Source organism: Euleptes europaea, chromosome 4 (genome assembly GCF_029931775.1).
Source record: "Euleptes europaea isolate rEulEur1 chromosome 4, rEulEur1.hap1, whole genome shotgun sequence".
Classification (NCBI taxonomy): Eukaryota; Metazoa; Chordata; class Lepidosauria; order Squamata; family Sphaerodactylidae; genus Euleptes; species Euleptes europaea.
The window spans coordinates 92691726-92706130 of NC_079315.1; the positions used below are offsets into that span (position 1 = coordinate 92691726).

The following is a 14405-nucleotide window of genomic DNA, read 5'->3' on the forward strand; positions in this document are numbered from 1 at the left end:
GGCTCCTAGCAACAGCCTCAACCCCTCGCTCTTAAAACACACGTAACAATTCACAATAAACCACTATTATTTCTTAATTGTAATCTTATCTATAGAACTTTAAATAACTACAAATGGGGCTCCCCACCCCGGGGCGCCTCCACCCTGTCCCCTCATCAAACCAGTAAATATGTGGGCTCAGCCTAGGTCCAAAGCTTTAGTAAGTCTGCTTCTTCCCATATTATGGCAAATCAGTGGCAAAGCAACAATCATTGAAAAGATATAGTAAACAATGCAATCAGCAGCAAAATATGGATACGCTACATTCAGAACGATACACACTACCTAAGTATTTACAGGGGATCCCACCCCACCCCCAAACACATCTCGCAAATTGTAAAAGTATTTTTTTTTGTACAAATACAATGTGGTAACAGTTTAACCGGTTGTATTTTGGGAAGGCATTTTGAGGGGTGGGGTGGGGGGAAGAGTCTTCTCTTTACACACCCTGCTTAAGTAGCGCTGAAAGTTTTCCTGCAAGAAAATACTACACAGTGCTGATTTCTGAAAGTAAGACAAAACACTAAGAAGTCCTATTTGCAACTTCTGCTATTAGGAGGGCTTTTTGTGAGGACTACTCCGCGAGGCATCTTTTCCTCGCCTCTGCCGGGCAGAGTCTTTGTCGGATGAAAGTGCATTGAGAGGGTCAGCTGGAGTCCCTGACTTTGGCAAATCTTTACCTACATTCTGTTTTCTTGCAGCAGAAGACTGGGGCAGAAGGGGATCTCTTCCCTTCATGTCCACAGTGGTGTTAGCAGACTGGGGCCTCTCTTGGCTTTTGGGTTCCCCCTCCAAGTTTGAAGTGGGGACATGCTCTTCCGCAGGTGAAGCCACAGAGCGTAAGTCCACCACTGAGATACTCTTAGTCATTTCTGCTCTGCCTTCTGCTGAGGAAGAGCTGGCTGGCTTTTTTGCTTCCCTGCCACTGACTGCAACTGGTTCCGATGACCCCAGCTTGGCCTTTGTCACAGGCAAAACGAGGACTTCCTGTCTACATTCAGGGAAGTTGGATGGGCACTCGAGCTGTTTTGTAAGGGCTGTAACGGGACGACACCCACTCTGCAAAGAAGCCGAGGAGGAATGCTTTGCGGCATGCTGCTTGCTTCCTTCGGCTGACTGTTTCTGACTGGCGTGTCCTCTCCCTTTAACGTCTTGAGAGCCCTTGCTACCTGCGACGGCCTTTTCTGCAGTTTTCCCTCTTGCATCACAGCCAGTAAAAGAAAGAGTAGGATCCAAGTTCCTGCAATCATTCTGAAAATAAAGTGCGTCTGTGCATTTTTTCCCTTCAGGCTGTTTCTCTGCAGAGGAAACGTGATGGCTCGGGCCCTTGTCCACGTGCTTGCTTGGCAAAGGACAATCTTTCGCAGCAGCTGCCTTCGGAGGCACGGTTTGCTTGCTGCGCGAGTGGAGTGGCTTTTGATCAAGAGGGTCGCTTAAGCTTGCCGTTTCTTGCCTTTGAAAATGCTTAGTGTTCTCTGGGGCCGCTGCGTGGCTATTACTGAAGGATCTGAGCTGTTTTTCAGGCATGGAGCTATTGATTAGGATTGAGGGCTCTGACCTACATTCTATGACTAAATGCCTCTCTACCTGGATATGCTCATTATTTAGCTTTCTTTGAGAGCTTGAAGGGTATGAAAAGGAATCCAGTGCGGTTTTACCCATGTTTTTCCCCTCCTTCCGAGAACCTGCCAAGACCTGAACACCGGTTTCTTTCTCTTTCACATTTGTAGCTGTTTGCTTTTGTGCCGGTGTCAGTTTGTCAGAATGTTTTGGCTTAGAGGAACAGGCGTCAGGCACATGCCTGGATTTAACAGAGCCACTTTCCATACATGATGCAGATCTGAGATTATCTTGGTTGGTGTGACACACAGGGACCACAGATGGCCTGTTGACAGATTCCTTTGCAGCAGGAACATCAGAATGGCCACCTTGTTGCCTAGAAGCGATGCTGGGCTCTTTGTCACCAGCTGGTGACATAGCTGCGGGCTGTGTATTTTTGGACGGCTTCTGCTCTTTTGTCCCTGGTTCTCGAGGGGTGCCCTTCTGCACAACGACACCAACCGGCAGTTTTTCCATTTTAGCAGAATTTATATCTGCTGATGTTTGTAAAGACTTTTGGGGAAGTGAGGTTTCTGACCTGAAATGCGCACTCGCTTTCTGCATGCCCGACTCGCTTCCTGAAGATGGTTTAGTGGTGTTGTTATCCTCCTTTGCATGTAGCTTGAGCACATCTTTGGGCTTCGCCCTTGAGCTCACCACCTGCCCTTTTGCTGTTCCGTGTGTTTGCAGAGGAGCGGCTGACTCAAAGGAACATCTCTGAATGTGTTTAGGGTCTTGATTTGGGAGGGCTTCTGCACCAGGCCTTTTTGCTGATGAGTCCTCAGGGACCTCTGGCTTCTCTGGATGTAGGTCGTCACTCCTAAGGGCCCTTACTTGGTTGTCAGCCCCTTCTTTTGCGGCTTTCTTCTCTTTTCGTTTGGCTTTCTCAGAAATGCCCTGTGCTGTGGAAGGTTTGCAGGGTGTCGAAGCAGTGTCGTGGCTTTGAAGGCTGCTCAATTTAGCCTCGCTCACAGTTAACTGGGTTACCTCTTTCTTTTGGTTAGCCACCCTTAGAGGTGGACCACATTTCATGCTCAGATTGCAGGCCGTTTTTTCAAGCGGCTGCTCTGCAGCCACGGCCATTGCTGATGTGTTTTGAATATTTTTGTTTAACTTTGAACTCTGAAGCTCCAGCAGATCAGATTTATAAGACCTGGACTGCTGGTACGTTGGTGGCTTCTCTTTCTGATAGTTAGGCTCAACCTTCACACTGCTGCCACTTTGGCACAGAGGCACGATGGGACATGCAGCTTCGTTTTTGGCACTTTGGCCTCCTGGAAATGCACCTGAAGACACTTCTGAAGATCCCTTGGAAGCTTGTGGCCCTGAAAGTAAAGCAATATCTAATGTGCCTTCAATTGGCTTCAAGCAAGACACAGACCTCCCTTCTAGCTTATATTCTGAAGGACTCTTTCGGACTGGGGACTCTGTGGAAATCAGGATGGGTTTTTCCATGCCGCTGTCTGCTCGGCTATTCAAGGCTTTGAGGGGAACAAAAGAAACTGAGCTAATCTGAGAAGAATGAGCACTGCTGATATATGACCAGCTGTCAGATGATGAATTTGAATCCTGCTGAACGTTCATCGGTCTGACTACACTGAACTGATGGCATTCATGTATATTTGACATCAATTTGGACTTCAGCACTGGACAAGGGCTGTCATCTTTTTCTTCAAAGGACATTTTCTTCCGAAAATAATCAATATTTGCAAGCTTGTTATCTAATCTTTCACATTTGACAAATTCTTTTGTCGGCGCAGTTTTATCTGTGTTTTCTCCCTTTCCATTCAGCATCTTGTCAGACGACTGAGGCAGTACATCTTGTAATGTACATGGAGGGGAAATTCTTTTGAAGTCGTATGACAAATGACTGAATTCATTAAGTGGGGGGCCGTGACACGGTGCATGTACATCTGAAGCAGTGCAATCATTTGATCTCATGTTTGCGTTCTTTTGAAGCGCATCTTTTAGCATGCCACCCACCAAGTGTGTCTCCAGAGCTGCGATTTTAGCTTCAGAATGGTTTGGTCTTTCCATGGCTTTCTGAAATGTTTTCTTGCCTTCTTTCTCCTCCAGGCATGTCGTAACAGGGTTCTCTGATTCAACAGAAGGTTCATGCACAGTGCTTGCTTTCTGTAAATATTCTTGCTTCTCTGCCAGATCCTGCTTTTTTACAACTATTTTGACCTTTAATTTTTCCCTGTCTAGCTCATCAATAGACTCTTGCCTGCCCAGTTTCCTAGAAATGGGTCGTTTCAAGCAGCCTTGCTCTGCAGGCCTTACTCGTGTGAAAGATGGGGCATCCAATACATTTTCCTCCAGACTCTGAAGGGTTACATCTCGCGGAGACTCCTCCCTGTTAACCTCTTCCTGAGTTACCTCCAGGCTGTGTTTGCGTGAGCACAAGTGTTTCTTGTCAGTCCCATAAGACGGGGCCAGTTTCTCTTCAGACTGAACCCTCTTAAGCAATGGAGACCTTGGTGGCTCTGCACTTTTTGGCCGAACGATATGTCTGACAATAGTAGGAGGGGAATGCATTTTACTAGGGAAGGGCTGAGTTATTTTCGCACTTCCAATTGAGTGTCCCAGTAAAGGTGACGGAGACCGCTGAGGAGATGTTGGCTGAGGCGTTGGAGAAGGAGTCCGCGCCAAAGGTGAGAGGGGAATGCTACCAGCAGATTTGCGTCTTCCTGATCTGTATCTTTGCCCCCCGAGCTTGGGACCCAAACCATGAAGGGTGCTGGGTCTAATATGTCCTGAACCAGCAGGAGAATTGGGGGCACTTGAGCTTGGGGAGCTGCTCTGAGAAGAATTTGTCCCTGCAAAAGAAACAAATAAGATTTAACTAGGTTCCACATATATAAATGAATCAATTACGAAAGGTTTCACTTTGATACAACATGTTGACCAGGAAAGCACTTGACATTAACAAATCACATATTGTAGCTTTAGGATCTTTCTCTTTTTTTCAGCTGTAAATGTTCCGGAACTGACTAACTTCTACATTTTTTCTTCAGCAAACTCTACTAGCTGACCCACCACAGGCTTCCTGCAACTTTGAAACTTTTCAGAGCTAACATATGACACTTGATATGATTGGATAATATAAGCAGCTCCTTCATAAGCTTTAACAGTTTGATTGGTTTTTGGTCTACTGAGCATGAAACTTTTTTGTCAACTTAAGCCTCTGTACACTCTGATGAAGCTCTCTTTGCAATGAGGCAAAAACAAAATAGCTAATGCAGCATCCTGTATTGAACCAACTTTTGCTGGTTTAAGAATATATAACAACTAGCCCTGTCCCCCTTAGATTAGGCTTCAAACCTGGCACTTTTTTTTTTGCCTTTTGGAAGTTTAACTCTGTACTTCCCCCAGGGCAGAACAGCCTTGCTTGCCTCCACTAAAGTTACAAGAGGAGACCACACATCAGCTCCGTGTGAGTGTAAACAGGCAAACAGGACTGCAATCAATTGGTTTTGTGTTCTCATACAGTAATCCCCTATTTTCCTTCCAAGTGAATCATAGAATCATAGCGTTGGAAGGGAACACCAGGGTCCCCTTGTCCAACCCCCTGCACAATGAAGGAAATTCACAACTACCTCCCCCACACACCACCAGTGACCCCTACTCCATGCCCAGAAGATGACCAAGATTCCCTCCCTCTCATCATCTGCCTCAGGTCATAGAATCGGCATTGCTGACAGATGGCCATCTAGCCTCTGCTTAAAAACCTTCAGGGAAGGAGCGCTTACCACCTCTCAAGGAAGTCGGTTCCACTGAGGAACTGATCTAACTGTTAGAAAATTCTTCCTAATGTCTAGACAGAAACTCTTTTGATTTAATTTCAACCCGCTGGTTCTGGTCTGACCTTCTGGGGCAACAGAGAACAACTCAGCACCATCCTCCATATGACAGCCCTTCAAGTACTTGAAGATGGTTATCATATCCCCTCTCAGTCTTCTCCTCTTCAGACTAAACATACCCAGCTCCTTCAACCTTTCCTCATAGGACTTGGTCACCAGACCCCTCACCATCTTTGTTGCCCTCCTCTGGACACACTCCAGCTTGTATACATCCTTCTTAAATTGCAGTGCCCCAAACTGAACACTGAAGTGGTATCTCCATTCTCAAACACTCACCTGAGGGGAAATCGGGGGTGGAGCGGAGGCTTGGTGTGGGTGAGCGGGGAGACAAGCTGTGAGTTGGAGAGCCAGGCAAGCTCTCTCCTGATGAGAGCGATCGATTCAGGCAGGAGAAACTCCGACTTGTGTGAAGAAGCGGTGAGGGCTGCTTGGCCAGCTTTTTAAACAGAGATCTCCTCCTAATGTGAGGATAGAAGACCTTTTGTCAAATACAGACACCTGACAACATATCACTGGCTACAGTAGGATGTTTTGATATCTCAACAGACATCAAGCAATCTACATATTCTGTGAGAACGGTTTTTTAAACTGTTCTTAAACAACAATGCTCTGATTTGTACCATGTGGATTTTACTGCATTTTTAACTGGGAAAATGGTTTCCATTTAGATAAAAAACACCAAGAATTAAATTTCTTACAACGTCTATCAAATACATGCCATTACTCTGTACTCAGATTACAAAACTGAAGGAAGCATTTGTTCACGGTAAAATTTTACAAATTTAGTATATCTTATATGACTCACAATGCATATATCAGTCAAAACAGCACACATTGTAAGACTGATAGAGAAACTTTCACTTGGTTCAGGAAATCTGTTCTACATATACCCCATTTTGAAGATTAGGATAAAGAGAATAGATTTACTACAATCCAGATGAAAGTTCACTTCAGGCATACAAATAGTTAAAAAAAACTGAAATAAATTGAAAGGGAGAGAGAGAAAAACAGGGAATTTCTTATTATTGGGAGTTCCTCTTCAGAAGAGGCAAGGATGCCCCTTTGACAGGAGGGAATGCAATCCTAAATGTTCCAGAATGTCATCTCGTCTCTACAGGAGAATCTTGAGTTACTTTTTAAAGACAAAGAAGCATATTTTGACAAACATCAGAAACTTATTCATAATTAAACAACTACTACTCACCTTTCCAAACTCTCCTTCTTTTTGGTTTTCTTACTGCGCCTAACCATTCGGCCCCTATAGCTGTTTCTTCTGGCTGGTCCTGTTTTTATTGATGTATTCTCAAAGGGGGTTGTCGTAATTGATACTTTATTTCCACTCTGCCAAAATAAGAATGTTCCAAGTTGAAGTCATTACTGTTCCTACTACAGACTTCAATGCTGGGTTCTGTTTCTAGTTTGAATTATCAGCAAAAAACATTTCTCTCGTGTCAGTTTCACTAGCAGTCCTTAAGCCCAACCTCACTTCAGCTATCTGTCTTATTCCTATTCACTGCTTATGGCTTGCAATCCTTAAAAAAAACACTTTCCAGGGAATAAGCTCCATTGAATTAATTCAGTTTGCAGTGAAGCTCTGCACAAATGGGAGTTTTGCACGTTAAGGCAAGCTGCCCTTTACATCCATGAGCTGACAGAGTGGTGCGACTCCATAAAAGTGATATAATAGCCACAAAAACCATATAATAGTAACACGAATTAAGCATCTGAATTCACTGGGAAATGCAAATGATTTTAAAAAATAGAAACCCCATCTCTGGCCTTATAATCTAAATATTCACCTAGATGTTGTAGTAGCAGCACCATTAATATTATCAATATGTTTTCTGATTAAGAATACAGAATATCAGGGTAGGAGCACATATTCTGAGAAAAGGGATTTAAGTTTAATATCTTCTCTTTCGCTCATGGATAAAAATTAAAGTGATTATCCTCTCAAGCCGCACGCTCAAGTACATATGCGGCCACATTCTTTTTCACCATCTGGTGGACGGATGCAGTATCTACAACAGTCACCTAAGCCCTTTCCGCAAAAACCTGAAGGAAATTGTAAGCAAAGCTGTACCCGGTGCCAAAAGCAGTTATAGACCGTTGTTACACAATAACCAACTCAGAAGCTATGAAAGGACATCTCGGCTGCTCTGCTGTAACATGGCTTCTAGTTTCACTAAAAAGTTACATCTAGAGTGCGATGTCCGTTGTGTGGGAAAGACGAGAGCGACTGAAAGGACCAGCTGCTGAACACCCCCTTCTATACAGCAGTGACATTTGTCAGGTGTTATCAGAAACACTGAATGAAGATGAAATATGATTACACAGTTCAGAGGAGGGATAATTGCAAGGGGTGCTTCGCTTTATATCATTACACTTGTGCTATTTCTCTCTTCATTGACTTGGGAATGCCTCTCTACTGCCACTGCATGCCTGCCTGCTCCATCTCTGCGAGGGGAGCATTCAGGCCTCAGTTTTATTATGTTTAAGTGGTTTTTATTAATCCTTAGGCTTCTAGCTATTTTCCACTTGACTAGCCAAATGTACATGGCTCAGAACCACCAACAGATGCCCAGAGCAACCAAAGGAGAGTTGCAATAACAGAATTATTTATAGGTTATGAGAGCACTTCTGGTTTCAAAAGAGAGCAAAACGTGAAAGACATATTTACAATTTGAACAGAAACCAGGGTCACTTGGAGCTGATATTTAGAAATAACTTTTACACCAGGCAAGTTTAACTTAATGTTCATAATTGTACCTGCCAGCTGAGCATCTTGAGATGTAAAGCAGGAGTCAAAGTTAAGGACCACAACCCCAGAACAGCACAAATGAACTTAAGGACACATGACTTCTGTCTGCACCCTACCAATGCAATCAAATCGATAATCTACCCTGAGTGAAACAGATGCAAGTCTAGACGGGCCCAAGGTACCACCTCTATTAATAGTGACTCTTAAAAGAAAGAAAAAAGACACTGTGGTGGAAGCATAATTAAAAAAAAAAAAAAAAAAACATACCTTTAACAACAGTTCTATGACTTCTGTGTGAACAAGGCCATGTATAGGCTCTCCATTGATATGAGTGATCAAATCGTCAGCCTTCAGCCCAGCGTGGTAAGCCGGACTTCCTTCTTCAACATTCTAGAGACCAAAGGGGAGGGGGAAATATCTTTACATCACTGCTATTTTTAAAAAATATAACAGCAGAAAACAATATAATATCCTCCCATATTTCACAAGAAGGATAAAGAGGGTTGGATTTCACGCCCCCCCCCTCCCGCCGGCTTTCAAACCACTTATGTTCTGGAGTAAGTACAAGAGATGTGAGCAGCTTCAATTACTTTCATATGCTTCTTGATATCATTGAATGAGAACTTGAAAAGTGACTTTCTTGATCAAATGAAGGTCACCATTTTAAATGGAGATCCAAACATTTTAAGATATGAGACAATGCAATTTTGAAACAACAGGAGTGATGTGTAAAACTGTTCATCTGCTGCCTATGTAGCAATGCCTTTTTGTCAAGATACTCAAACCAGTTTTTTAATTTAAAATCATGAAAGAGAAAAACAAAAGGAGAAACTGACTCAGGAAAAATAGTTCTGTTTCTAATATCCACATTTCAAACCACTTCAAATGGGAGGTTTGTTCTTTTGGGGGATGTACCTGTCTGGCAGTCTGGCTTATTATATCACAGGGCATTACTGCATCAACCTAAAGTTAATTGAGTACAAAAGGGCAGCCCATGTTAGAAATTATTTAATGTGTCCACAATCCATGATAGTACTAAGTCTTCTGAGTAACAGACAAGAAAAGAAGCTCAAGTTATATGAAGAAAAAAGAAGAAACAACAGAAAACAAAGTTATTTTCCCTCTTCCTTTCATAAAATTGAGTATGTTCAGCCAGAACGCCATCATGTTTGATTCAGATGAGCATTTTTTTATCTAGGATCATCTGATGTATACTTAATACAGTAAATGGAAAACTTAACTATTTCAAACACAGTTAGCAAGAAAAGCTGGGGGGTAGGGGGAGAACCCCTTTTCCACTTACCCAAACAATATGGTGAACTGTGTAGATGTCACTGTCACCTACATATACCCTGATGGCTCGGATAGTGAACCCATATTTCTTGCCAGATGTGTGAATTATGACTGGTTGGTGAGGACTTGCAGAAGCTGTTGAAGAATCACGGCTAGGAGAGGAATCCCTGGAGGATGATAGATCTGAAGACATGGAATGGGGGGACATAGGACTTCCCAAAGGAGACACACCAAATATATCTGGAACAAACAGTCCAATATTTAAAAGCACATTCTGATTTTGTGTACAAATGTTAACACTGGCGCCTACATACGGATATGTCAGAATATAACTCAACATCAAGAAATTTTCTCCCCCCACCCTGAAAATTTTCCAAAATGCTTACAGCTGTATGTTTTATTTACTGTTACAAAAATGCCAATTTAGAAGTTTATGAACATTTGAACATTGTTCGTACAGCTCTTTTAAATATTACCTTCTAGATTTCTAACTTTATGACATTGACAAACTGACACTTGGAGTGTTGTAAGGTTTGGACTTAAATAAAGGTTTTAACTGAAGAGGACTATTCATGTAACAAAGATGTGTTTACACTGCTATGTTTGCCTTTGGCTATTTATGCATGGGAGGTTTTGTCTTAGATGTGCCGCTCTCTAGATGCACATTTTCCTCATCCAAATTCTCAAAACTCTACATGGGAGCTTATTTTTGAGTTTTGAGAATTTGGATGGGAAAAATTTGCATCTAGAGAACGGCAAATCCAAGTCAAAACCTCCCATGCATAAATGGCCTTTAACACCCTGTGTAGTAATGTGATTGTGCAATATAAAAATAGCCACTGAAGGACCTTTTTCAATCACAACACACACAAAAAGATTTAATAGGCCATTCAGGCTTAAGAGGTTAAAAAATGATAACAACAGCAGACTATTATGTGGCTAATGCAAAATCATGAATCTCTGCATAAAATTCTACCATCAGGAATAGCTCCACTCCATGACATTTTCAGAACAGATGCAGGCGATATCTGTACACTGTGCTCTAAGTGTCTGAGGAAGCTCATGTTTTCCTTTGTATTTCAAGGCTAAAGGAACAACCCAAAGGTCTGTCGTGTGAGAGCTTCCTGTTCTTCTCTATAAATACTGTGCATGAGCAAAGGAAGTACTATCCTGGTGCATGTACAGATCATTTTCTTGCTTATAGAAAAATATTCTTTAAAAAGAATACAAAACACAAAGCTCCTTGTGTGTGCTAAGCTCTATGTATGCACTGGAGCCACCAGGTCCCGTTCAAAATTTGAATGACTTAAGAAAGCCAAGTATGTTTTTTTTCTGATCTGCAGGAATGTGACAAGAATGTCAAGGGGTTCCACAGATTATGGTCTGTTTTACTACTACAGACTTAGGATAAATTACAAGAAAAACAATGAAATCTGAGACAATTATTGGTGCAAGGAAACTTGCACTGAGGACACACTGCATAAAGGAAAGGATAATACAAGTATCAATTTCATAGTTATAATCATAATCTCTACCTCCTGGGATCATGAGGGATAGAGCACTGGCAGAGAGGGACTTCGTGACTTTCCCGGAGATTTTCTTTTTCTCTGTAGTTTCTAATCGCTGACGAGCCATACGAGACGCTGATTCACTGGATGGCTTTGAGGAATTATCTGTGCTGTCCACACTCTCACTTCTTCCATTTATCTGATCCAAGTGCTCTGAAAAGCTGCCAACTGCACAAAACAAAAGAGATGAACAAAATGGAAAAACAAGACAACCAAGAGTTGAGGGAACAATTTCTGATAAAGTCGTATATAAATTCAATAAACTGTTAGGGCTGGTGTTGATATAATTATTAACCGTGTTTAGGGATCATGAGTGAGCTGCACCCCTCTGCCATCATACACTAGTAGTCCTAGATTGCTCTTGATTTGATATCCTAGTACCATCTTGGTTAGTAACTTGACTATCACCAACAATGGCTAAGACTGCACATTCTTAACCAAGATTAGCAGCTTAACCAAGATGCAACAATGAACCAGTTTTTTCTTTCTTTCTTTCTTTCTTTCTTTCTTTCTTTCTTTCTTTCTTTCTTTCTTTCTTTCTTTCTTTCTTTCTTTCTTTCTTTCTTTCTTTCTTTCTTTCTTTCTTTCATCATTGGGACTCAAGATGGATTAAAAGTACAATAGAACCATTCAACCAATAAATAAGATGATTACAAAATATGGTAACATTTGAAGGTTACAATATTTGAATCTAACAGCAAAGATCCCTTGTAAGTCCATAAAGTTCAGCAGTCTGTTCACACAGATGCCTCTAGGAAGCCCACAAACAAGACGACTGCAGCAGCATTATCCTGCCTGTGTTCCACCGCACCTAACTGGCATGCTCCTCTGATCCTGGAGATAATAAGTATGCATCATGACTAGTATTCATTTTGACTAGTAGCCATGAATAGCCCTCTCCTCCATGAACATGTCCACTCCCCTCTTAAAGCTTTCCAAGTTGGCAGCCATCACCACATCCTGGGGCAGGGAGTTCCACAATTTAACTATGAATTGTGTGAAGAAATACTTCCTTTTATCTGTTTTTAATGTCTCACCCTCCAGCTTCAGCAGATGACCGCACGTTCTAGTATTATGAGAGAGGGAGAGAAGCTTCTCCCTGTCCACTCTCTCCATACCATGTATAATTTTACAGACCTTTATCTTGTCTCCCCTTAACAGCCTTCTTTCCAATCTAAACAGCCCTAAGAGTTTTAACCGCTCTTCATAGGGAAGTTGCTCTAGTCCCCTGATCATTTTGGTGGCTCTTTTCTGCACCTTCTCAAGCTCTGCAATATCTTTTTTTAGGTGTGGTGACCAGAACTGTACACAGTATTCCAAGTGTGGTCTCACCATAGATTTGTACAAGAGCAGTATGGTAGCGGCAGTTTTATTCTCTATTCCTTGTCTAATTATGGCCAACATAGAATATGCTTTTTTCACAGCAGCACTCTTCCACTACTGAATACAATTATGGTTTTGTACAACAGTAATAAGCCATCATGACAATGCATATATCTAAAGAATATTTGTCCATGTAAGCACAGAAGCAACTCCAACTGTGACATGGAAATATTTCATTTTAATACAATCTGAGTATAGGGAAGCGCAAGTCAGGGTAATATGACAAACTCCCTGAGAACATACACAATTCCTACACAAGCGGGAATCACTGAGTGGTTCTAAATGCTTAAACTGTGGTTAACTGTGGTTCCATCTGCACAAGCCTTTTGAGACATTTACACAAGTTTACAGAATAGAGTACGTTGGTAAGGGAAGAAGCTAACAACTAAGACATATATTGTGTCTGATGTATCACTCTTTCACATAAAGGCTGTAACCCTGAAAGGGGGGGCAACGCTCCTTAGGAGCTGGTGTGACCCCGCGCCAAAGTGCCCATTTAGTGCATGATAAGGGGCACTTACGCCATCACAGGTGGCATCCGTTCCAGCGCCAAGATGCCACGCTGTGGCTCGGGGCTCAGGCGCTGCCTCCTGGCAGTGTTCCAGTGGTGCAAGTCCCCACGCAAGTGTCCTGGGAGGCATTCCCAGGATGTTCCTGGGGGCGGAGCTGCCTTTAGGCAGCTTCCTAACACCTTTTCCCCTAGGAACGCCCCTTCCCGCAACGGTGTAGCTGTGACACCTTTTTTATGTTTGTAGCCTTGATGTTTTCAATGGAGGCATTTTATATTTTACATTCCTTTTATATTTTAAATTCCTTTTATTTTATTTTCCCCTTTCAGGAATAGGCTGGAAGTCTCTGTTCTTTTCTGAGCTTGGTGGTAGAAACAGTAATTTACACTCTGCTTTAAGGGGAGTCAACAATATTTGCAGCTTCAATAGATTTAGAGGGAATTTGTCAGCACAAATTTGGTCAACTACCTTGAAGAATAATTTTTAGTGGCTGTTTGAAATATAATCCGGCACAGATTTGTATGTTGCCTGTTTTACATCTATGACAATGTGAACTAACGGTATCTGCATAAACCATATTTATTTGAGTCTTGTTTTATTGAAAACTTGACTAATGGCTACAATAAATAAATGAAAATGCAATAGAAATATCTGTAGCAAGTTTTTCATACAGTATGACTCTGGTTTAGAAAAAATGAAATGAGGAGAAAGGACAAGTTGTGCATTCTCTGCAATAGAAATCAGATCTGGCAAGCATTTATAGAGAAACTGAACCTACTGTTAAACAGTCCTGAAGTTCCTACACAGAGCACCCTGGTTTTCAAAACAGTATTCTCATAGAGGAGTAACTTGCTTTACTGAAACTCATGAAAATTGTGATCTCAGAATTTGGAGAGAACAAGATTTATCTCCCCTAGAGCTGACACTCTATTCTAACTTAACAAATCTAGATGAATCTGTCATTTTGAGTGTAGATAACATTTTGCTGTTTGCATCCTACCTGACAATGTTGAGCTACTTATAGTGCTCGCTGGAGTTGTTACTTCCACCTCATCCTGAACTGATTCCTCATTAACAAACGTCGCCTTCTCTTGTTCTTTACGGGATCTGATAGAACGTAGGGACTCATCTTGATCTCCTTCAGCAGATATGGCCAATTTTGGAAGCAATCCTGAATTGTGACGTTGCCTGGAACCGTCAGTATCAGAGGAGACAGATGTAGATAGCTGTTGCCTGCATTTCAAATGACATTTGCATAACATAATTAATCAGGTACACACAAACTGAAACCAGAAGAGCACATAAAGATTTACAGAGACCGCAGTAAACAGATTTATTTGTCAAATACTCCAGGACAACCATTGCTTCTACAGAAATTTCTACTCTACAA

The 14405-nt window shown here is 42.0% G+C and overlaps 1 protein-coding gene across 3 annotated transcripts in view; it reads right to left on the reverse strand.

Moving 5' to 3' along the window:
• Positions 1–417: 417 nt before the first annotated feature.
• MAST4 (microtubule associated serine/threonine kinase family member 4) overlaps positions 418–14405 on the reverse strand; it is a 229359-nt gene continuing 215371 nt past the window's right edge. For all 3 annotated transcript variants that reach the window (XM_056847860.1, XM_056847861.1, XM_056847862.1), the window contains 7 exons: positions 14016–14248; positions 11091–11291; positions 9566–9795; positions 8530–8652; positions 6706–6842; positions 5778–5959; positions 418–4457 (listed from right to left, as the gene is read on the reverse strand). In XM_056847860.1, the coding sequence (XP_056703838.1) occupies positions 592–4457; positions 5778–5959; positions 6706–6842; positions 8530–8652; positions 9566–9795; positions 11091–11291; positions 14016–14248 (4972 nt within the window). In that variant the 3' untranslated portion in view covers positions 418–591. The remainder of the gene's footprint in view (positions 4458–5777; positions 5960–6705; positions 6843–8529; positions 8653–9565; positions 9796–11090; positions 11292–14015; positions 14249–14405) is intronic.